Source organism: Ambystoma mexicanum, chromosome 12 (assembly GCF_040938575.1).
Source record: "Ambystoma mexicanum isolate Mex_15411 chromosome 12, UKY_AmexF1_1, whole genome shotgun sequence".
Lineage (NCBI taxonomy): Eukaryota > Metazoa > Chordata > Amphibia > Caudata > Ambystomatidae > Ambystoma > Ambystoma mexicanum.
In genome coordinates this window covers 1099344316-1099369850 of record NC_090936.1, presented here as the reverse complement: position 1 = coordinate 1099369850, position 25535 = coordinate 1099344316, and the positions used below count along the sequence as shown (strand labels likewise).

General features: G+C 44.0%; 1 protein-coding gene across 4 annotated transcripts in view; it reads left to right on the top strand.

Annotated features, from left to right (window-relative positions):
• The window catches only part of IL15RA (interleukin 15 receptor subunit alpha), a 573938-nt gene that overhangs the window by 484081 nt on the left and 64322 nt on the right, over positions 1-25535 (top strand). For 2 of the 4 annotated variants that reach the window (XM_069629654.1, XM_069629656.1), the window contains one exon: positions 17802-18023. The exons of 1 other annotated variant lie outside the window; for it this stretch is intronic. In XM_069629654.1, coding sequence (XP_069485755.1) covers positions 17802-18023 — 222 coding nt within the window. The remainder of the gene's footprint in view (positions 1-17801; positions 18024-25535) is intronic. One more of the 4 variants, XM_069629655.1, reaches the window with a different exon arrangement.

The following is a 25535-nucleotide window of genomic DNA, read 5'->3' as shown; positions in this document are numbered from 1 at the left end:
AGATTATCAACACTTTGATCAAGATCAATATCATCACTGTTATCTACATTTCCTGGGGGAGTAGGTTCCTCTGAACCATCACCCAGATTTTGGTTTGCTAACAAGCTTTCTATTAGCTCCATTTTATTGCCTTTAGTCAGGAGATTCGTATGCTTACAGATAACTCTTAAACAATCAGCAGTTTTTGTAGCAAGGGACTCTTGACTATAACTTTCCATAGTTGCCAGGTTAGAAAATAAACTTTTTAGTGCTAAGCTTTGTGGTTAGTTGCACTAAGGTATCTAAAAGCACACTAAAATGTATACTCAATACAAATCCCACTGCTGTACACCAGTGTTAGGCAGAAACCTGTGCAGTTCCTTTAGGGACCACTGCAAAAAGTTTAGGACTACAGAGGAAGCAGTAAACCCAATTGGTAGCAGTCCGCACCACCCAGATTTACCTGGTAGCTGTGGCTGAGCAGTCAGACTTCTCTCAAGAAGAGTTAGGCAGTATATAGAGTATACACAATAGGGCTAGAAATACAGTAGCAAAAGCAAACACTGACCAGAGCTTTGGTATAAAAGTATATAATTATTTATTTAAAAACACACTTGTAAAAATACACTGGCACTTATATGTCAAGGTAGTTCAAACACAGTCGCTATAAGTATATACACCTCCCTAGTTAATTATTCGACAAGTCTAGGTTAAGACACCACTTATTTAGCAAAACAGAGGTGAGCGCGAGACCGTAGATGGCACTCCAATAATTTGTTTAAAAAGTGAGAGAAAAGGCAGAATAGGAAAATAACACAGTACCAACACTTTTAAGAAACCACAGCAAGTCAAGAAAGGCAGGGTCTACTGTATAGCAAAAAGTTCATAGGCCAGGCCCACTCTAGGAGAGAGCAAGGCGGAATGTGCCCAAGATCACACAGTGGAAATGCACTCAAAGTCTTTGCAGAAAAGTCAAAAAGAGGTTGGATCAGTTCAGAAAGGTAAAGTTAGCAGGTCTGAGGTCAACCAAGATAGAAAGTCAAGGATTTATGGGACACCTTGGACAATCTGTTGCAAGGGAGACCAGGCGGGACACAGTACCTGAAATGGTGAGAAAGGTCCAGCGCTGGCAGTTGTTCCTGACAGCGGGTGCAAGTCGTGGCTTCAACCAGAGGAAGAGAGGATCTCGACGAGGAAGAAAGCTGGAGGTCGTTGCACCGCCAGGGAAGAAACCAGCCGCGGAATTTCCCGGTTAAAAGGTACGACCCTTTTATTCGCGGTAGTGGTGAAGCGTGGCTATCTGGCCGCAGGGGTGCTTGGAATGGGCGATTCGACCATGAGACTATCCAGGAAGGCGAAAAAGGCGAACTGGTTGGTCCCACCAGCTCAAAGGGAAGAAGACTCTCCTGGAAGAAGATCTCCTCTGTCGTCGGGGAAGTGGTGAGTTCATACAGCAGGGCTCCACCGCTGGTGCTGTTGTTGTAGATGGCTCAGCTTCTCCCCTCTTCGGATTCTTTAGGTCCTGTGGCGACTTCTGAAGTTCCAGTCCCCAAAGCCCTGCTTTTATGCAGAAAAACCATCATTCAACAGCCTAGCTGTCACTCCAACATGCTAAGTGGTGAGCCGGGCGGCTCACCACTGGGCCAGTCACACAAGAGTGTGACTTGAGTTGCCAAGGCAACTCAGTCCAGGGTGCCTAATCCCCCTTCCACACATCCTGTTGACCCCAGACAGAGTGGCACCATTTGGAGGCTTCTGTGGAGAAGCCCGCCAAAAAGTGGAACAAAGGGCTCGACTTGGGTCAGAGTTTCAGAGGCGAACACAAACGCCATTTTAAAACCGAGTCCTGGCAAAAAGACCCAACCGGGGAATAAATATTAAATAAATAACCCGGCGGTATCTTTAACATTGCACCAAAAAGTGGTGCGTTTAAAATGAATGGGAAAATCCCATATGAAATATTCTGGTGGAATATTTCGCGTGGTATCCACTGCTCAACAGTGCCCCCTTGGAAAACAGACCCAGGGGCAATCGAATTACCCCTACCAGTACTTCCACAATATGATGGTTTGTACTGGTTCTGTTCACAATTTGAGACTAGTAAAGCTAATGGTGACTCTACATGCCCTGGGAGACAGTAGTCAGTCCCAGGGTATGGATTCTATGTTTGGGGGTCACTATGACACCCCTGTGTTACTGCACTGAGGCTGCTGTTTAACACACTTACCAAAAACACATGAAGCCCTATGGAGTAAAAGACCCCATAGCCCATAAAACACATTACATAGTCAAAGGACATTCTCAAATCATGCCTAAGAGTGGGAGAAAAAAAGTCTCACTCCTAGCAGGAGAAAAAAAAATATACCCCAAAAATCCAGCAAAGCTGCTGGGGGACTCACTAGGTTTGGGAAATTAGCTTTAACAGAGAATTCTCCCTAACAGAGGGAGACAAGACTAGTGAGATTAGAACTTGCTGAGAGTGCATTCACTGCCCAGGGAAAGGGGTGGAGGTGAGCATGTGGCAGGGTGACAAGAAGTACCAGGACCAGTGCAGTATCAGAGAAGCAGGGCAGCGGGTAGACATAAGGACCCCAGGGAAGGGGCCCAGTGAGGGCCCTCAAAAGCTCCTTTGTTGAAACTCTGGCAACAAAGCCAGGCTGAAAAGAGACAATCCCCCTTTTGCCGCTCCATACACATTTGAAGAGTAATCACTAAAAATCTCCTGCTATAATAAGATTGATAGGGACTGCCCTTACACAAAACACATGTAATGGGTGTTCCTTGGGTTAAACCCAGTGCTATCCTCCATAACGTTTCTTCCGGAATCTCTTGCCATTCAAGGTCAATATTGGCACAAAGTTCTGCACCAAAGAATAGTACAGTGATGAATTGAGGGCTATATTCAGCAATTACGTGATGCAATTGGAAGACTCTATGTTTCAAATCATAAAGACTCAGCATTGCTATTGAGGATATACAACTATTTTAAAGTTCTCTGTGCAGTTCCATCCAATTCAAAGTCCAGACAATTGTGGTAATAAGACATCCAACCCTTGAAGCGTGTGTCAGTTCAGGCTGTCACTGCTACTTTCTCTCCCCCTCCTGCACCTTTGGCTGACACCTTGACACAACCCTCTCTAACCTTCATCTTTCTATCTCTAACACTCTGGATGTCCTTGCCCCTGTCAAAAGGATCTGCTTGAAGCCCAAATCCAAGTTCAACTCTTTGTACGAATCTGACCTCACCAGCCTTAAACCAAAGTGTAGGTTGGCAGACAGGAAGTGGAGGCCATCAGGCGCACCCCCTGACAAACTGACCTGCCGCCTGCTCCAAGGGCATTACAAACTCTCTGTCTTCTCTAAGAAGAGAGCCTACATCCAAGCCAGCATGTCTGCGGCATCTAACATCACGGCCAAACCTTTCAAAAACTGCAAGGAGCTGGCCAAACCTGCTGCAGTCTTTACCTCTCCTATTCCCTCCCAGGCCCTCTGCACGGCCTTGGCTTCTCATTTCACCACTAAAACTCAGGACATCCTGTCCACCCTCTCTTCCTCTACCTCCTTTTATTCCTCCTCTAACACTCCTGGCCTGTCTGAGAACGTCTTTCCTCCTACTTTCTCCTCCTTTGCCCTGTTCACCCCGGACAATGTTTTTTAGACAAGTCTGATCTATGAAAGACTTGTCAAAGCAGATTCTCCCCTGCTCATCCAGAACCATCAAGGACCCCCCAATCGACACCCTTGCTCCATCCTTGGCCGATTTCTGTAATCACTCCTTTGCCACTGGAACTTTCTCCTCCCCGTCAAGCACTCCCTTGTGCACCCCCTTCTAAAGCAACCCATGTCCGATTTTTCCTCTCTGGATAACTATCGCCCAATCTCCATCAATCCTTCCCTGAATAAACTCCTGGAAAAGCTGGCCATCTCCCAACTTAATCTGCCAAAAGCCGGAAACTGCTCTCCTGAACACCCGCAAAGACCTGCTCTCCAATCTTGACTCTAATCTCCCTTCTGTCCTCATTCTCCTCGATCTATCCTCTGCTTTTTATGCGGTCAACCATGCCATTCTGCTCAATCGACCCGTGACAACCTGGGTATCACTGATCAGGTCCTGGGCCGGTTGACCTCCTGACTCACTGACCGACCCTCTGAGGTCCAACTGGGGTCTTTCCTCCCTTCTATCTCTCTCTCTCTACTTGTGGTGTTCCCCAGGGGTCTAACCTCTCTGCCTGGCTTTTCAACCACTACTTAGCACCCCTTGCCCACCACATCACTACTTTCTGTTCCAGTTTTCAGTGTTCTGCGAATCACACCCAGCCCTCTTTCAGGCTCCCCTCAGCCACTTCTTCTCCTTCTCTCCTACCAGACTGTCTGCCCGCAATTACGGAACGGTGTGCCACCAACGAACTCCGTCTTAATGCCAGTAAGACTGAGATCCTCCTCATTGGGACACCTGCTCCCTCCTTTCTTCTCTCTCTCTGGCTGCCAACTTTAGGCCCTCTTCCTGCTCCTGCCTGTGAGGCTAAGAACCTTGGTGTCATCTTCGATTCCACCCTCTCCTTCTCTCCTCACATTTCTGACGCCTGTAAGAAGTCAAACTTTCAACTGCATCTCCTCAGAGGTATTCTTCCTTTTCTCACTGTCTCCAGAGCCCTGGTCCTCTCTAGGCTGGACTACTGCAACAGCCACTTTTTTAAATCTGCCTGCCTCTACTCTTTGACCTTTACAGCTTATCCAGAACAGGACTGCAAGACTTGTCCTTGGCCTCAAGCCCAGGGATCATATTTCTCCAGCCCAGAAATCTCTTCACTGGCTCCCCGTGGGTGCAAGGATCACGTTCAAGACGCTCTGCATCGTCAACAAGACTTTCTGGGGCCTCGGACTGCTGTACCTCCAGCTTTCTCTTCCTAAACAGCTTCCTTCTCGAGCTCTCCGCTCATCCACCACCAACTCTCTGAGGGCCAGACACTTCTCCAAGCAGAGAGTTGGGGGCAGATGTCTCTCCTCGGTTTGGGGCCTCCCTCTGGAACAGCCTCCTTGCCTCTCACAAACTTGAGCAGAACCAGGTCCGGTTTCGGAAGCAACTCAAGACCTTCTTGTTCGCTTTCGCTTTCTCTCTTCCTCTCCCCTGCTGACGTACCTGACTGCTCTGCGCACTGGTCACCTGGATACCCTCTGAACTCAGGCCCAGGCTCCTGCATGTCCAGCTGCCCTCACACTGCCTGCGTACTTCCCCAGCACTTAAGGGTCTTTACCTGCAACCCTACAGTGCCTTCTTTTTGCACGTATGATCCATTCGCTGGCTGCACTTATTGAGCTACCTGCACTTCTCCCTCCCCCTTGGCACTTCTCCCCATCCGGCTTCCCCACACTTGCGCGATCTGAGTGACACAAGGCCTAGTAATATTGTTGATTTGTTCTCCCTTTGTTTCCCCCTCCTTGTTTTGTCGCGCCTAGAAACACTTGTGTACAGGCACATTATAAATGCCATATCATATCATATATATCATATCATATCATATTATAATCTTGTAAGTATGACACTGTTTATCTTTCCATGAGTATTATTTACACACCAGTTGAAAGCAGAGGGCAGTGCAAAGGGCAGTGGACTTGACAGAAACAAGAACACATCTTTTTATTCTTATGCGGATGGAAGCAATTTCAGGCCATGAATGTCTGAAAACACATTACTCGCTGGGTTGTGTTCACTGAGCAACTCAGAAACAGTGTGCAGTGAAATAAAGAATGGTTTCCTTCTTTTCAACTTCTGCTGTGTTTCATGTCTGTAAATGCTCATGGAAAGAAGCATTACAAATGCATATTTGTTTACTTAGCATTTTAGAATCTTAACTGTTATAAGTTGGAAACCCTAATTACACTTTGGAGGTCGCCTTTTAAAAAAAACAAATTATACTTTTTCAGTGAATGCATGCACACAAGTATTTTTTGGAGCTCCTATGTTGTGTGCATTTAGCATTAATATGAATCTTTGCGGTGTGCTCATGCACATTAATGTGCAGGAGAACAATTTACACAAAAGTAATACATTGTTTGAAGTCAGACATCTTTTATTCACAACTGTTTTGGTCATGTGCTCTTTTCATTTTCAAGTTTAGTCATGTTTTGTTTGCTTGACGCATATTTTTTAAACTCTTGCAGAGGAAAATAGTTTGTACTCCAAGTATTAAAACTGTGTGTAAAACCCTCCCATCTCGAAACCTTATCTGGGGCACATATTAGTGTGCAATGTCTAGTTTAAACGTCCATTAAACCTTAACTTGGAGTCATTGTGATAAATGGTCATCAGCAGCAGGGCCCTCACTGAAGGGTGAAGAATTGTTATTACAGAAATCCCATGGTGCCACAGCCTCTTTAAAATCTTCATGCATACTCTTTGAACATTCAAAACCTGACTTTTCACCCAGTGCAAGCACTGTTCAAAAAAATACAATGAAATGGTTGCATAGAAACTCAGCAAAACATGTCCATGAAGAGGTAATCCAGCTAGGTATTGAACATGTTCACGTGATGCTTCATGCATGATTCCAACAACTTTTAAGCACTGTGATTATTACCTCAGTCGAAAGTCACTTTACTGACCTCTGATGGTTGTAAAGCTAACTCGAGCCAGCCAACATTTGACATGAGATTAGATATACATTTTAGCATTGCGTACTCTGTACGATCATATCACAACACTGGCATACCATTACCATAGTGCTAGTTCCAGGAAATTAGGACTTTCATTAATCATCGAAAGCCAATTCTGCTATAAAATCTCAAAACACTTAATACAAGTCATGCTAGCTTTACTGTGTAATGGTCCAGGTTTGTTTGTGTCTTAAAAATGTAAATATGCACCGAAGAGAAGAGATCAAATGTCAGACCTATGTAGAGGAACAATGAAAGACATATTGGGTGACTTTGTCAACAGCAGGCCTTGCTTCTGATACCTTTGTTTTCTTTTTGGTAACTACAGTCTACCATCCAACGAAGCCCCCTTCCCACGGTATAATACAGACTAGGTTGGTGACCTTTGAGGACAGCAACCAGTAAGTGAGAGGAAAACCCAATTTTGTTTTTTTTGTTTTTTTTTATTTATATTTAATTGTATAACAAATTTTACAAAGACGATGGGCCTCATTACGACCCAGGCGGTCCGGAAATAACGGTGGCGGTAAACCCGCCGCCACCGTTGTTTCCGGACCGCCTGAGTCCGACCCCTGCAGGCGGGAGGTGATGTTCCCGCCAGGTCTGACCTGGCGGGTTTAACACCTCCCGCATGCAGGCGGACGAGGAAACACCGGCAGCATTACGAGATGCTGCCGGTGTTTCCATGATCCCCATTTCCATCGAGTTACATAGGACTCAATGGGAATGGGGATTAACACCATTCCGCCTCCGTGATTCCCGGAAAACCGGGTTGTAATGCCCCGGTAATTCCGGGAATCACAGAGGCGGAATGGTAATACGAGTCCGGCGTTAACCAGGCGGTTTTACCGCCTCGGTTAACGCCGGACTCGTAATGAGGCCCTATGTGTTTTCACAGTTCCTCCACTCCGTTTCGTTAGTCCCTATTTTTAACCTCCTAGAATTGCTCTATTCATTCGCTTCCCATTCCTACCCAATCCAAGATGGATAATCGCCACAGCAATACTCGTGAAGAATGATGAAAGGCAGGAATGATGGTCAGAGGACTAGAAGAATCCACTAAGCAGAAGGATGGGTCGCTGGAGAAGGAGGCCAAGGAAGGACAGCAGTAAGCAACAGGAAGGAAAAGGCAACAGCCTAAATACCAGGCAGCCAGGCTGAAGCAATGGAAAGCAGTAGGTGACAGGAGGAATCTAGAAAGCAGTGCACAGGAAGAAGTACTAGGCAATAACAGGAATCAGGAACACAGGAATCAAGAACGCAATAAGGCGCACCCTACACGTTCAAGAGCTGGACTTTATACCAGCGTTTCTGCACGCAAAACCAGAAACAGATTTGTTGCCGTCTTGGAATGGGTATCAATCCATTTTGGCTTCCATCTTGGATTGGCAATGCACGGCATGCCGAGCAAACAAGATGCATACCATAGAGGGGTCTGAAATGCCTCCTGTAATATACACATCCCATTCTGCAACATTCTTTAAGTGATCCAACTGTACAGTGGCTGAGAAGTGGGACCCAAATCATTTTGTTTTTCTAAGGTTGAATTCCTTCTAATTACAGTTTACTAAATTCCTATCAGTACTATGTTAGTTCTATCTGTGAGGAGTTTGCACTGCAGAGGCAATACACTGTTATTGTTCTATGTGGGTGGTGCTCGCACTGTGGTTATGCTATTTCTATTCTATGTGAGGGGAGCTTGGTTCGCGTAGCCCCGCTGGGCATGTCCTTTGTGATAGAAATTTGGACTGCTGAGGCTTTTGGTGTTCCCAATCTGTGCGACTGTAGCTTGCATTTCCGACACCCTTCATTTACCTGATCATTTTGGGGGTGCTTGCATTGCTCTATCCCAGAAAATTCCTTCTCTGTGTGAGTGAAACGTCTACTGCTGTGACCGACGACTTATCCGTGGTAATCGTCTTCTGTTGGCACTCGCAATGTTTCTGATCCATTTGAGGAAAGAATTATCTACTGCGGTCCATGGCATAGCTTGTCTATATTAGGAGGGTAGTGTGCACTCCTGAAGCCTATGTTGCACCTGTTGTATGTGAGGGGAGCTGCTACTGCAGAGACATTCCTTATCGGTTCTCTGATTGGGTATCTTCTACCCTTTTTTACCTTGCACTGATCCACTCCACCTGTTCTACATGATGAAAGCTTGCATTGCTGTTGCCCTGATTTTGCCTTTTCTGTTTGTGTGAGGGAAGCCTGAATGGCTCCTACTCAAGCTGACCAGTTCTGTCTGAGCAAAGCGTTCAACATCTTATTCTGCTGTTTTACCTATGCGTTGCATGCAGGGAAACTCTAGTGCTGATCTGTTCCATTTGTCAGAAAGTCTTTGTTCTGCACACTGCGCTTTATCTTTCAATTGTGAGAGAAGTCTGCTTTTCTGATTTGGACCACTGCCGCATGATAAGGATTTTCATACAGTTTTAACCTTTTGCATGCTTCGGCTGGATGTCACATACTTTTTACTCTCTTTTGAAGGAGAAAACTATTTTTACTCCCTTGAAATCACATTTCCTGTCACCTTAACTTTCTACCTCGTCCTTATATTGCTTTCCCGCCTGGCCTATTCTCCTATTGACCTGTTAACACTGAACCTTCATCTTTCTTGCTGATCCTCCTAACTCTACTGCCTCTGACCTTCTTCATGCAGTTTAGCCTCTGAAGCTTTGCTGGAAGGATGGAAAAGGATTAACCCGCCCCACCCACACGCATTGCTGAATCAATTTGAGAGGAATGGAAGGAAAAGATTGGTTCACCGAGAAAGGTCACCCGCTTCCTTTTGGGCCTTACAGGTTTAACTGGAACTGGAAGCCTAGAGAAAGAAAGGATGGGGCAGCATTATGGTGGTGGGCCAACAGAGACAAAAAGAGTATCTCACACGCTCCAAGCTGCCAGTCATGAACTCAGGGCTCGGGAAGGTCCTTTCTCCCATATGAACTCATTCTCCAACGTTATGAGCATAAGGAATTCCCCTATACATGGTTGACCCTGTGCCCCACAGGAAAAGATAAAAGGGACATCTATAATTGTAACTGGGGTGGGAGGATGGCACATATATCACCAAGTGGCATCTCCCTTAGAGTTCAGTCCATATATTTTGGACTAAGAGACATCCATACTAATACCAAACATTCTCGCCCTGCTGCATTCTCTACCTCCACCTGGAACCTCTTTTTCTGGTTTGCCTCCATCTTCACCTTTTTCAAGCTCTCCCAGCAGACTAAGGTCGGCTTACCCCATGCAGGACTAGTACAGTACGTAACTATACGGACAAGGATAGAAGATTTGAAACTACTATAATGAAATGTATTTATTTTTTCATTTATAAAGCACTCCAAGCCCCCATGCATCCAGGCGCTGGTTACAGAAGGGGTCAGGAGGTATCAGGGGAAAAAGGAAGAAGAACCAAGTCAGTTGAACAGTCTAGTTTTAAGTTGTTTTCTGAATGTCCAGTAGGAGGTTTCATCCCTTAGGTGGGGTGGTAGGGCGTTCCAGAGTCGTGCAGCAAAGGTGGTACCAAATTCCAGTGGCATCGATGGGTGATGGAGAGCACTCTCTCTCTTATTGGTAGCCAGTGGACAGATTTTCTATGGTCTGTTACATGGTCCCGTTTGGTCAGGTTCATAGCTGTTCGGATCGTATTGTTCTGGATAGTCTGGAGCTCATTGATGTTGCGCTTGGAGGTGCCTACAAAGAGGGAGTTGTAGTAGTCTAGATGGGATCCAATTACTGCTCTGGCTACCGTTAATTGGTCTTGTGTAGTGAGGACAGGGTTGGCTGCGTTAAGTAACTTGGTAGTATGGGCTGCTTAAGACGCAATAGCGTTGGAATGGCAAGAGATGCTGAGTTTGGAGTCCAGGTAAACCCCCAGAGTTATGCTGTGAGGGCAGACTGTGATGCCAACGGTGTCAATGATGAAGGTTCTGTAGGCCGGCTCTAATTTGGCCAGTCATGAGGAGGTCCCCACCAGGAGTATTTCAGTTTTGTTGGTGTTAAGGCACAGCTGGTGAATGGCCATCCAGGCTTGTATGATTTAGCAGATTCTATTGAGGGAGGTTTTATCTTGTCTGTGATTGCCAGAGAGGGGGAGCGGGATCAGGTGTCGTCAGCATAGTTGTTGTAGGAAATGCTGAGGAAGTCCAGATGGTCGAAGAGGGGCTTTGTGTATATGTTGTAACGGGTCGGGGAAATGCAGGAGCCTTGCAGGACCCCACAAAGAACAGGTTTAGGGATGGCAGCTACTTTCCTGCATAGTCCCTCGCTGTTCTGTCTGCTAGGAATGATGCAACCCAGTTGGTTCCTTCTGGGGAAAAATGGGCAGCGGTGGTGAGGTGTTTTCATAAGGTGTGGTGGTTGGCCAAGTCAAAAGCTGCTGACAGGTTGAGCAGAAGTAGGAGGGCTAAATTGCCGGAATCGCAGATATCGTCTATCTGGGAGTGCAGACTCAGTGCCATGCCCAGGGTGGAAGCCTGATTGGCATGGGCAAAGGATGATGTTATTACCAAGGTAGGACTGAGTTTGGAGGGAGGCTGCACGTTCGAGGATTTTCAATAGGAATAGGAATGGGACTGTGGGAATGGGGCGGTAGTTGGAAGATATGGCAGGGTCTAGTGATAGTTTCTGGATGAAGGGAAAGGTTTCCTTGAGTATGGGTGGGATGAGGCTGGCTCTGGAAAAGCTGTGATGATGGGGTGATGGCTTCTGTACAGTCTTTTATGAGTGGAGCGGGGCAAATGTCTCCCTGGCATCGCAATGGTTTAAGGCTAACCAGGAATTTAGTGACATCGTCTCCTGAGACTGGGAGGAGGCTAAATGGGGTGGGTATGAGTGGCAAGGGGTCGGGGACAGTGTTAGGCATAAGGTCAAGAGTGTGGGCCATAGGCTGGAGGGTTTTTTGTTTCTCAAGGATTTTCTGTTGGAGGGTGGAGATTTTGTTGGTGAGAACGTCTTGGATGTTTTGGCAACAGGCATTGTCTTTGGTGAAGTTGTTTATGGGAGTGACAGGGTCTCAAGTTCACGTAAAATAGTGAAAAGCTTGCGTGAGTGGGACTGGGCTTTGGTAATTCTGTTGGTGATAGCAGTGGCTCTGGCAGTGACGATGGTATGCTTATGATTTTTGGAAAGGTTGGCTAGGCAAACTTTGTTGGACAAAGTGGGGGCTTTACGTCGTGGTTTCCAGTGAGTGTTTCTTGGTTCTCATGGTTTGAAGTGTGGGAGTGAATCAGGGGTTTTTGTGAGTGGTGGGTTTTGCTTTCCGCAGTTTAAGGGGTGCAATGGAGTCGACTATTGCAGCATATTAACATAAAAACATATAATAACATCAATACTGCTCAGTATGCTTTCCCACTATGTCTGCCCCAGTGGCAAATCATAGGAAATGCATATATTTGTTATCTCCCATCAGTGGAATGTCCTCACTACAGCCAAAATTGCAAGCAAGCAACATGGGGGCAGATGTCCTTTCCTCACAATCCCATGGTTGTGTATGTATTTTCCAACAGGAAAGAACATATGGTACTCTCCTCTGTTCCTGCCAAATCTCTTCTATCTGTTTTTAATAATATAGAGGTGCTACAATGGCTTTTGGGGTAGTGTGGGGCTGTAGGACAGGAATAGGACACAAAAAGTGGTTAAGGCACGTACGATTGTCCTCAAAAGTGAGGTACACAATCTTACCATTGCTAATTGTTTTTCCCTATGAACAAGAAGGACCTCATGACTAGAACCCTATCATATGACTTTTCCATTCACTTGTTTTAGTCATTGAATTGCTAGTTCTCATTGCTGTTGTTTTTTCAGTATTGCATCTTATAATATCTTTAAAGTATGTATGGTGCATTTTGTTATTGTTCCAGGATCTCCCTTCCTACATTCTCCTATTTGAAATGTGCATAGATATGTTTGACTCGTGCAGTGAGGAATTTTCAACAAATGCATAATTTGCCCAGTAACATTAAGTGCCGGATTCACAAAGATTTTAACTAGTGAAAAGCTGAGATACATGTGAGCATCTCTGGTTTGATCCTCATGCTTGATAAGAAACGCCTAGTACTGGAGAAGATCTGGAGATGCTTGGAGGATCTATTAGATCCCCTTGGGCAAATCTCTGAGAATCACATTTGCACATGAGCATCTCCCAGATGCTCCAGGCATGTATGGGTCTACTCTCGTTGTACTCTTTCTGAATCAGGTATAAAGTAGCAGGTTCAAATCAGAAATGCTCACGGACAACTCCGATTTGCTCCAGTGCAAATATTCGCGCACTAGGCCCCAGGCTTCTACAAGCTCTCAGGAGTTGGCAATGATGCCAGTGCATTTTGCTGCCTGCAGAAGCATTATCTTTTATTGATTGGCGATTCATTCTATGGGTCACTGACTTTGAAATTGGTGATATCCAACAGGTTGGTAATCTATAAAGAAAAAGGTTAGTTATCATCATTACCATACATTGTAGTCTGGGGCCTAAAAAGAGGTCTGACCTCTTTGCTTCTGCCAAGAACTAGCCAGAGCTCATTGCCAATGTTGCATGTCATTGGGTTGTATGATGTATGACTGCTGGCAGAAAGTGTAAAATACCAACTTCAGATCCCATTCATTGTGCTCCAGATTCAGGAAGAATCAGCACTTCTGAAACAGATATGTCTCCAGGGATTTCTACAGCCAAGTCCACAACATCGCCATCTGGACCTCACACGACTCCCGCTACAAGCGATGCTTCTTCTGCTGTGACAACAGGAACACCAGGGAGCAACTCAACAAGAACAGCAACCACAAAAGGAACGATGCAAACAATAACCGACCAACATGGGACATCAACCATTGGAGACTCGCGCAATGGATCAGGTTGGAAGAATTGACACTTAAAACATTCATAGAGCATGCTCAGTGAGGCCATCTTCAAGGTGCTAAGAGACAGAAAATCACTTTGTATGGATCAGGGCAGACAACTCAAAAGCAAGACATTAGCCAAGCAAACCTCGTTGGCACTTGCGTGGCTTTCCAAAAGTTAATGGCGTGAAAAGAATATAAAAGTGGTCATTGGTAAGTGTTATGGGTATGGAATCATCCTTGGGAAATGTACCTTGTTCCACTGCTATCAATATCGGATATCAGGAAGGCATCATATTTTATGCTATTCATTCCGATTGCATAGCAACTCTAATAATCGTACATGACTAACTATATCTGTCTTCTCGAAAAAAGTAAGGTTCCCTCTCTAATTTACACTGAACTTAACAGGTGTAAACATTTAAAGAAAAAGGGAGCAGCCGATGAATGTCAAGAACCCTCTGATTATGCTGATTTACAAGTGTAAACAGCTATAAAGTAGATGTGAACAATGAATCGTTCTCTTGCCCGTGTCCTAGAAATGCATAAACACGCATGCGTGGACCCGTTCTATGAACCAGTCGTACATTAATTATGAATCGTCTGTAGTTACACTTTAAAATAGAAGGTGTTCTTTGTATTCTGCTATCGCTGTGAAAATGTATAAGAAAGAAGCTCTAACACAAATGGTCCGGCATTAAACCTTGTGGCGAAGTTCCCTGCCTGGTACTTCTGGGAGATGGTAGGGTAACCATGGGGCCTGGGTACTACCACCCGCTGCCCCAGTCCGCTGGGAGGGGCATGTCACACGAAGCAAGCATATAAAGACCTTTCAAGACCCCTGCATGTTCATACTCTATTTGGCTGTGCAGGGGTGTTGCTAGGTCTGGAAAAGACCCGGGGCTACGCTACTGTCGGAACTGTCGAGACTTGGGGCTAGCTAGCCTTTTGGTTGTAGCTCCTGAGATTCTGTCCGGGGCTACAACCAAAAGACCAGGGGCTATAGCCCCCTGAGCCCCCCCTAGCAACGCCTCTGTGGCGGGATGCCCACCGCCCGACTGAAGTTCGGGCAGGCTATCACTAGGACCATTGGAAAGGGGGCAAATGCCAAACGCCACGAGTAAAGGAGAAGAGCATGTAAAGCCGCCAGAGTCAGGAATATATTCTGTCGGCATTGACTGACACGCCCCCATCACACACCCGGTTTACGGAATCCACATATGCGGTGGAGAATAACCTCTGGGATCGCGAAGCAGTGAGCTCTGCTACTCTAGCTACCCTCCGCACATGCTCCAAGCCGACCAAGCGGCGATCCAAGATGACAGTCGGCCAATGCGAGGAAGACTGTCGGTTTACGCGGGAGAGGGTGGGCAACACTGGAGTAGCAGAACCACTGTGAGCTGTTGCCAACTAGCCAATCCCTGCTGGCCGTGGAGGACTATATACAAAAGTGAAGGTTCTTGACCGGAAGCTATTGGATTAATCATAGCCACTGGCATTGCTCTCGGGAACCCTTCAGATAATAGTTTTTTCATCGCCCTTGCCATTACAGAAGTGGAAAGACCATGTGCAAATCAGGCTGGTTTCCATGCCAAAGAGGAGCAGTCCAACCTGGGCTGCTAGTTCCCACTTTAAATATGTCTGCCCAGTGGTAGTAAGGAATTTTCAACAAATGTATCATGACCCCCCTCCCAAAAGATCAAGTATCCACACAGAAGTGCGCATGCATTAGTGGTGCCCACAGTTTGTTCAGTATGATTAGCATCCTAAAGACTTATTTTCTTTTATTGAAAGGTTATCATGTGTTATGTATCCCGGACATTAAAATTATGGATTGGTAATTGTTAGGGAGAATTCTCACTTATGGCTAATTTCCCTTACCTATGGAGTCCCCCAGCAGCTTTGCTGGATTTGAAGGGTTTATTTCTTTTTACCTGCGAAGAGTGAGACTCTTTTTCCCACTCTTAGGCATCTTTGCTATGTGTGTTCTAGGCTATTTTTGTGTTTAATGCCAATGGGATCTTTTCTCTCACCCAAAGGAACCATCTTTATGCACATGTGTTACACAGCACCCTGCGTGCAGTGACACAGGGATGGCGTAGCGACCCCCAAACATAGACTCCATACCCTGGGGCTGACTACTGTCTCCCAGGGCATGTAAAGTCCCCCTTGACTTTACTTGTCAATCTCTATAAACTAAACCAGTACCCCCCATCTTAATATGGAAGTACTGGAAGGGGTTAATAGTTTTTCCCCTATGTTCATTTTCGAGAGGGTACCTTAAAGCCCCCCTCTACAAAGTTTCTGGCTGGTGGCAGTGGTTACCACCGTTTATATTTGACCGCAAATATTTTCCTATGGGATTTTCCCATTTTTCGAGGCTAAAACTTTTACTGACAGCCTCTAACATACCGCTGGTTTATTTTATTATTAACTTTACTCCGGTAGGTTTTATTTGCCAGAACTTTGAGATAATTTCTTTCTCGTGTCTTACTCTAAACTCCTAACCCAGGTCGGGGATCCTTTGTTCGCTCTTTTGGCGGGCTTCTGCCAAGAAGCCCTCCTTTCGGCGCCTCTGAGTCTGGGGTGGGTCTGTTGTTTGGGAGGGGGAGTAGAACCCCTGGACAGAGTTGCCACAGCAACTCAGGTCGCACTCTAACCTGATAGGCTGGAGGGACTCCCGCCAAGAAGACCACTCCACTGTGTAAGTGACAGCTAGGCTGTATGAATGGGTCTCTTTCTGCATAAAAGCAGGGTCCTGAGGACTGGAAGAGCAAGACGTCACAACTGGAACTACGGAACCGAAGGTGAGAGAAGCCAAAGACATCTTCAGCATCTACACCGCCGGTGAAGCCCTGCCGGATCGTCTCACCACTTTTCTTCCATCCAACGAGAGGAGATCTTCAGCGAAAGAGCCTCCTTCCCTTGAGCTGGTGGGGTCAACCAGTTCACCTATCACTTCCTCAGACCTGCCTTGGTCGAATCGACAGTGCCCAGCACTTGGAGACTGGATAGCCAGGCAGATATCGACCGGGACTGCGATTAAAAGGAGCGTACCTTTTAAACTTCGTTTGGCAGCACCGCGGCTGGTTTCATCCCTGGGTAGTGCAGCGACTCAAACCTTCCTCCACGACAAGAGCCTCTCTTCCTCTGTTGGATTCCTCAACCTGCAGGAACTAACAGGAACAACCGCCACCGCAGGAGCCACTTCTTCATGTTTAAGGTACATTGTTCCGCTAGGCCGCCCTTTTTCCGTGGTAGCCCTAAAGGTGTTTTAAATCCTTTAACTACATGTGGGGTCGGCCGCCCTCTCTCTTAACATTGTCTTTCACCTCGCATCTACCTCTTCAATATTTTTCTACTAAAGACTTGACTGCAGCTACAAGAACATTTTTGCTCCTAAGCTCTTGGTCCTGTACCACTGACTCTGGCTCAGGCCTATTGACTCTGGCTGATTTGTTAGATCTGCTCTCACTAGATTGGTTTTCAATGAGAAATGTGTTGATGCACCTAAATCTTCTAAACCCCTCTTCCATCCTCCTGTTTTAACTTGTGGAGTGCCATTTTGCTCAGTTTTCATTCACTTATCTTTTGGCTAAAGTGTGACTGTGCATTACTTGTTCACAAAACGTCAGGGAAGTGTTGCTAGTGGGTGTCTGAAGATATTTCGGTTTAACGTGTACTTTCCCTCCCTTTCGTTGAATTGCTAAAGTGCCATTTGTAGTTGGTTTTCAATGTGCCGTTTTGCTCAGTTTTCACCCTACCGCAAACTTGTCTACAATTGAATAGGGAGTTGTATTCACTTTTCCTTGACTGAATTTTTAACTTACTTTACCAATTGTGATTATGTGTTGACTTAGAAGTGTATAAAATAAATATATATTCTCTTTTTAATACAAAGCTTTGGTCAGTGTTTCCTTGCTCCATAGTACTGTACTACCTATTGTGTAAACCCTGAATACTGCTCATCTCCCTCTTGAGATAAGTCTGACTGCTCAGCCACAGATACCAACTAAATCTTTGGGGTACAGACTGCTACCAAAGGGGATTTATTGCTCTCACCTGTAGTCCTAATCTGTTGTAGTGCTCCCTAAGGGAACTGCCTGGGATTCTGCCTAACAGTAATAGGTTGGTAATCTGTAGAGAAGAGGTTAATTATCACAAATTTCAGTATGCCTAGAAATAATCCCGAGGTCCATTGCATCAGGTTTGTCAGGAACAAGACAACAGATCATTGTTAATGTTGCAAGTCAATGGTTTGAATGATGTGTGGTTACAGTCAGGAAGTAACTGAGAATGCAGTGCCTCAAAACCCATTTATTGTGTTTAAGATTCAGGAAGCCCCAGCCCCTACAAAAACGATGCCATGTCTCCAGGGATTCCAACATCCAGGACTCCATCATCACCATTTGGTCATCTCACGATTCCGGCAAGTGATCCTTCTGTTGTGGCAAGAGGCACACCTGAGAGCAGCTCAAGAGGAACAGCAACAACACAACCACTGACCGACCAATACGAAGAGTCAACCATGGAAGACACAAGTAATTATTTAGGTTTGGAAATAAGACACTTACATCACTGTGCAAGCTCACTCAACAACCCACACTGCCCAAGGTGCTAAGTGACAGAAAATGACTATGTAGATGAGTACAGTCTTTTTTATTTCTTTTATTTAATGTGGTATAGCCAACAAAATTGACTTTTCACATTCTTACAAAAGAAACCATTTTTAAAACCAAAAGGCAAACTTCATACAAATTATTTTTATTTTTATTTATTTAATATACATTTAACTGATAGGTTTTGCAAACATTACATCATTATAAACACATGTACAAGTAGATTAAAAACAACGTACATTTACAACATAAAAACAAGGGATCCGCCATAATGTACATCCCAGAACAATGCAGCGATTTCCCTTGATACAATCTAGTTCTGACAGTGCGTTTTTTCAGTACACCTTCAGATAATTGCTTTAAAATCTCAACACATTTCCAATAAAACAATGCAAAGCAGTAAATACAATTCTTACAAATTATATACAAGAGAAAAATTTGCCAGAAAACAATCAGAAGAAGAAAAAAGAGAAATTAAATACAGAATGCAGATGAATCCAGTTTAATCAGCAAGTTGAATTATTTTAGTACTGTAATTACTTCCCATGTTAACATGGGCTTGTGTCCCACGTTAATGCGTTCCCAAAATGAATGCGAGTCTAACCACCATTCCTCATCCACGAATTTTATAAACCTTTTCACTCTCAGTTCCTTCGTCCCTTGGCAGTCAATCAGGACATGTCAAAGACTCTCAACACATGAGCCATCACAGCGTTTACATAGATTGTCAGAATATAAATCCTTGTGCCTATAAAACAGGATCTCTCTGATAGGTAGAATGTTCACACGGAATCTTAAGAAATCAGCTCTACCAGAGGGACTAGGAAAATGCTTCAGATAACCCTGCATTGACCATGATTGGTGTATTTTCTGGCTGAGCATTTCCGAGATTGTTTGAATTTATTTTTAGGGACTTTCTAACATGCATTGGATTATCCACTAAATCATATCTCGTGCATTCATATGACCTCAGGATTTCCTCCACCAACTTCCCAAAGTTACTTAAAAAGGATTTCTACACGCCTGGAGATCTGTGTTAATCTCCTCATACAGGTAATGGTACCAGAATCGATCTGTATGTTGATAATACCCTTCAATCTGCATGGGAGCATAGGGACTGTAGACCTAGTTTATACCCAACGCAGACAATTGGAAGTGATAGGACATTCTTCCACAGTTAACCTTCCAATCATGCCCAGTTTATTGTGCTTCTCAGTGGGTTCATATCTGCACCATATAGCAAGACAGGAATTACCCTACCAGTGAGGAATTTTATAAATAACGTCACTGAGAACATAAATTGATCGTATTTAATTGTATTCATTTTACATCCCAACTGGGTTAGTTTCCCATCCATGATTACTTTTACGTACTCCTGCGATAGGGAAGAAGGCAGATTAAATCCCAAGTACAATATCTCCTGCCCAACTGGCATTACCTCCCCTGCCACCCTCCAGGTGAAAGAGGGTACTCTTTTCAATGGTTTTTTGAATATTACAATTTTAGGTATTGAAGGATTGATCTTTAGACCATGTGTTAGAGCAGAAGCCCCCAATGCATCTAGCAAGCGTCGGAGTCCTACCAGGGTATGATCGAGCAGCACTATGTCATCCGCATAGGCCACCCAATTCAGACGCACCAATCCCACCTTTGCAATTGTAATTGGTTATTTACAATGTGCTTAATACCCAGAGATTTCTAAGCGCGGACCCGGGGATCAAACCTGTGTTGCTCCACGTCGTCTTGCTTCCAAGGTGAGCACGTTGCACCTGAGCTAGCCTCCCGAAACGAGGGGTCTAACCAGACCACACTTTCTCAATTTTAATGCCAAATCGGCCAAGTAAAGGTTAAATAAGCAGGGGGCTATCATGCACCACTGCCTTACCCCTCGCTCAGTTTGGATGCCTATTGAAAAACTCCCCTGCTTGTCCAACCTTACCCTCAGGTAGGAGCGTGCATGAAGCTCTACAATTATTGCTTGCAGGGAGGTTGGGAGACCCCAGCATCTTAGCTTCTGCAACAGATGATCTCTATTTACTGTGTCAAATGCCTAGGACAGGTCGACTCATGCACCAAAGAGGGATTGTGTACCCTTTATGAAAGACTGACTCAATGCTATGCTAATTAATGGACCATTTAGTGTTGTTGACAAACCCCTTCGGAAGCCTATCTGATTTTTTGAAAGGATGCCTACCTTCTTGTGCCATATTTCCAGCTCCATTAGTACCAAACCTGCATATATCTTGCTATCTGCATCTAGGGCGGAGGTTGTGTGATAGTTTGCCGGATCTCCCTTCTTGTAGATAGGCATCACTCTAGCGCCATGACTTTGGGATAGTTCTTGTCCTAATCACCTCCCTGAATAGAAGATACAGAATTTAGGACCACATGGGAATGTCTGATTTAAATTTCTGATTTGTCAGACCATTGGACCCCAACGACCTAGATCCAGAAGACTTCTTAATCAGACCCTTTATTGTGCACTGGCTGAAATTTAAGGACCAATTTACTTCTCAGAGAGGAAGTCTCCCCCCACAATCTAATTGGCCATAGAGGAAGGAGAAGATTTCTGCCACTCTGACTCTTGAATTAGGTTACTTTGGAAGCTTGACTGAGGCTTGTCTCTCATATTTATGATGCACCAGAAATTCCTCGAGTTTGCCTTCCCCACGGCCCTGAACATATGTTCTCCGTCTTTTTTGTAGACCGAGACATTTCTGTGACCTGGACCAGTTTCTATATCTTTGCCGTAGGTATTTATTTATTGATGATTGCAAAGCGCTTTACTGGCTCAGCCTGCTTACCTTGTGCGCCGTCTGCAGTTTCTTCAGAAGGTAGCAGCTAGGTCAGTAACTCACCGTCCTTTCGGCGCTCATATGTCGCCCCTTCTCCGCCAGCTTCATTGGCTTCCGGTCGAGAAACGTGTCCTTTTTAAGTCACTCTTTATTGAGCACAGAGCTTTTTTATAAATGTGGTGCTTTTTCGTAAAGGGCTTTTTCGTTAAGGGCTGTCTGTGGCTGCTGGAAGCTCTGTCTCACCTTGCTGTGACTGGAATTTCTACGCAGTGTCCCCCAGTGTGTCTATTCTAATTGGAGCAGCGGTTCAATTCCATGGAAACTTTCTAAGTGCTGTAAGCACCGCCTCTCCTACCCAAAATCCCATATACAGCCCACGGCCAAGCTTTTGCGCGCATGCGCTTTTTCAGAAAGAGCTTTTTCTTTAAGGGCTGTCTGTGGCTGCTGGAAGCTCTGTCTCACCTTGCTGTGACTGGATTTCTACGCAGTGTCCCCCAGTGTGTCCATTCTACTAGAGCAACGGTATGGCTTTGAAAGGAACTTATCCATGGCTCAGACTGGAAAGTTGCTATGCAACTATCATTTTTTTTCTTTCATTATTTCAGGTTCAATTTCATGGAAACTTTCTAAGTGCTGTAAGCACCGCCTCCCCTACCTACAATCCCATATACAGCCCCCGCTCGCGCTTTTGCTTTTTTTCAGAAAGGGCTTTTTTGTTAAGGGCTGTCTGTGGCTATCCTGGGCTGGGTTGGAGCATTTTTTATTTGTTTTAACCGTACTATAATAGAAGTGTTTCTTTTAATAACCAAATACTTCCCCATTGCAATTTCATATGCTTATGGATTGGTTATTTTGTGTGTCTTTTTTATGATAATTTACTTTTTGGAATATTTTTACTAACAAAAATCAACTTGCAATCTGTTGCTAGTGCTAATATTTAAAGGCTCCCATTTGAACAACCTTTGAACAATTATTTTTCCGCGTTTCCATTCGTTATGGCCTTAATTCCGTATTCCCTTAAATCTGGTATGCCTGGAAATAATAAAGGGTATATCTCTGTACCAACGACCACGCCACTTCAAAAAAGAGTGTTTGGAGAAGCGTGGCAGCGAGATCAATCCGCCGGGCAAAATCCACAGGAGACGATATTCGTTTATTTTGCAGTCCTGTTGTGCCTCGCATGACTAGTGTTCCTATTCTTGCTCAGAGCGACTCAGGCAATTTATGTTCACAAATGAATGCGAAGATTGGCGCGTTGGAAAATACACGGCCACTCACCAATGTAACATCAGTCAACAAAGCTAGCATTCCCGATACAACAATTGAAGCAGCTTTTAATCAGTGTTACCCTATTTCCATACTGAATCCTCTCTTTGCAGGTGTAATTACAGATACAACCAAATCATGTTTTACACCTTTTCAGCAAGATAAATTAGAGCCTTGTTGCGCAAATGCAGTTGTTGATAACCCGAAACCATGTACGGTAGCTACACACAAGCATTAAGGGATGCTTATCAAGCGTTAAGAGTAATAGGACAAGTTGATGACGAAGCGCTAGATTTCATGGACTAACGTGGACGCTCTGGTGAGGTGTTATTTATACATTTGAATACAGGAGATTTAATACAGATGGGGGAAGTTTCTCCAATTGAAGTCCCAACTGAAGTAATAACTTGACCAGTAGTAAACAAAGGCATCTCATTAGATAGCTTTCAGGGCGATCAGTTTAAAACCCAATTGCGTTACTCATTTAGCTACTCAACCCATCATGTGTTCTCTCCCTCTTCTCATTCCTCTTCATTCATTCCACCAACACCACCTACTTTCAATCCCACAGTGAATATTCAAAAATCATACTAGAGAATAGAATATCCATATTTAGACCAAGTTATTCCCACTAACGTTAATGCAGTAAACCATACACTGACAGCAATGAACACTTACTTTAGCCAGATTGCATGAAACTATAGATCAAAAAAATGTATCATCTGACGGTCATTCTTAACCAACTAGCAGACTCAAAATGTATGAGCGAAAATCAAAACAAGAAGAATGCGCCCTCGGAAATGTATGAAATCTTTAGACATTGTGAGTTGATCAACGTAGGAACACAAACTAGCAGTGACAAGTTATTGTCAACTGCAGGAACACAAACCAATGATGACAAGCTGTCGTCGACTGCACTCCCAAACATTATGCCAATACTTGTGAATGAAGATAAGCCAAAACGTCCCCAGTTTGAACAACATGTAAGTACATTTGCACCACCCCTAGAAGAAGCTGGAGAACAAGTCAAACTCACTGATACAGATGCAACCATAAATATCATGAGATGTTGCTCTCCATCTACACTTCTTGTAAATGAGCAAACAAAATTGCTGGTGCCTTACTCTTTTGACATTTTTTCAAAAAAGAAAACTGCTGAGAATACAACAAATATAACCAAAAAAAAGACTTGTTTGTATCCTCCAAACCACAAGGCAATGTGGCATTAACGCAAAAAAGGGCTAAAGTTAGAGCTAAAACGAGGCATTTTATCAACCAACGCTGCGGAGAAGAAGACCAGTAATAGCATCACAACAACCTGGTGTGCTTAAAGATTGCATTACTAATCAGGAGAATGTATTTGCAAGGATATCGCAATTGGCATTAAAATACAAACCCCTAGATGACCTAGTTGCTGCTTCAATTCAGCTAGATGGCTCTGGAAATGATATCCAGTCTAGTGTAACCTGCTCACACAAGAAAATAACAGCCTCTATTGAATCTACTGTTCAAAACCCATCAGGAGGTTCAGATGTAATCAATAATGAAATCCGAGAAGAAATAAGGAAAATCTGTTGCCCATTACATTCTGAGTGGCCAGGATAAGCCTTTCGGGCACAAGGGTTTTGATTTGAATGTAATGTCTGTTCCCTCTTATCAACCAACATTCTTGGGTCCGAGAGGAGTGGCCGCTATGAATACAGTTCCGTTTTCCTAGAATCGATCTATAGAACAAAGAACCTTTCACACCATGGAGCACGATAAACAGAAACAAACTGCAACCCAATAAACAACAATATGACAAAGATTGTCATGAATTGATAATTAGATGTCATGGTCATCCTTATTCTAAATTCGATCTTAATCGTTTCAGTATATTGAACATTTGTAGACTCTCCCAAGCTAAGTAACATCAGGTCTAGTGACATTGACGCGGTAGAGTTGCCACCAAGATTTCAAAAGATTTTACTGTTCAAATGTGTACATCTCCGACACCATTTATTCAAATGCTCAAAATTGAAAAGGATGTTTATACATTAGTTATATTGAACATCTATTGGGGTAGAACCCACTTACACCCTGATACTTTTTTTGAACATGTTTCATTCATTCTTGACTCTCTAATGTCAGAAAAGGTCATACATTTTGTTGTGATTGCTGGAGACTTGAATCTCCACCTTCTTCCCGTCAGGAATGAGTTGTGAAAAGAAGAAGAAGTCATATGATCCCAAATGATACAACAAAGACAGTATATAATGCTCAATTGAGCGATTAATGGCGATACCCCGGCCAATTATACTTGGCATAGAGAATCTGCAAGAGCAATAATAGATTACATATATACTAATCAAAATGTTCTAGATGTAATAAACTCCTTAGTAATTAAACAAACAGATCTAAGTGATCACAATCAATTATGTCTAAAATGGACATTGAAGTTGTATAACACTGAGAAACGAAAAGATTACTATACACAGGTAGTGTTATAGCAAACAATGCTAGGAATCGCTTGAGATGGTCTGTGGCTACTCTATTGGATTTTATTAATCTTTTAACAGTTCAAAAATCAACGTGCTACACAAAGATTATGCAGAGGTTTGTGCAGATTCGAATAAACATCCAGAAACATTCTTACAAACATACACATGTTTTTGATCTTATGGTGAAAGATAAAAAAGCGAGCCTAAGGTGGTCCATTCGAAATTTAAATCACCTTCCACTTATAGAAAGAGAAACTAAACACTTGAAATTGATATATAAAAATTGGCTCCGGGGAAAAAAGCTTTACAATATCAACATGACAGTGAACATATGTTGTCGTGTATGGCATCAAAATCAACAGCTAATATATGGGTGTAATTGAACGAAGCGACTTTTAAGACACAGGCGTCTGTTCAAATTAACCCTATTTCAGAGACTGTTTGGAACAATTACTACTGAGAAATGTATGGCTTTCCTCTATCTCATTGTCTTTCAAGTCTGGCAAAGCTTGACTGGAATCATCGAATATTCTTTGACAAAGATGATATCATACATTACATATCAAAATTAGGTACATCCAGAGCCACTGTGCCTGATGGCCTTGACAATAGTATGATAAAAAAAATCCTATTGTATGGGCTTCCATTTTAAATCAAATCTTTAACAAAGTGCTGCTGAGGGGTGTACTTACACAATCCTGGAAAAGATCAATAATAGTCTCACTGTTTAAGAAAGGAGATGGAATGGACCCAGGATCCTATAGACCAATAGCTTTGTTAGACTGCCCGGGGAACATTTTTGCCTGTATCATTCTTAAGGAGTTTAATCAATGGATAGCCAAGGCAAAACGTCAGGATCGGTATCAAACAGGCTTCATTCCAGGTCTTGGTACTAGTATCAATTT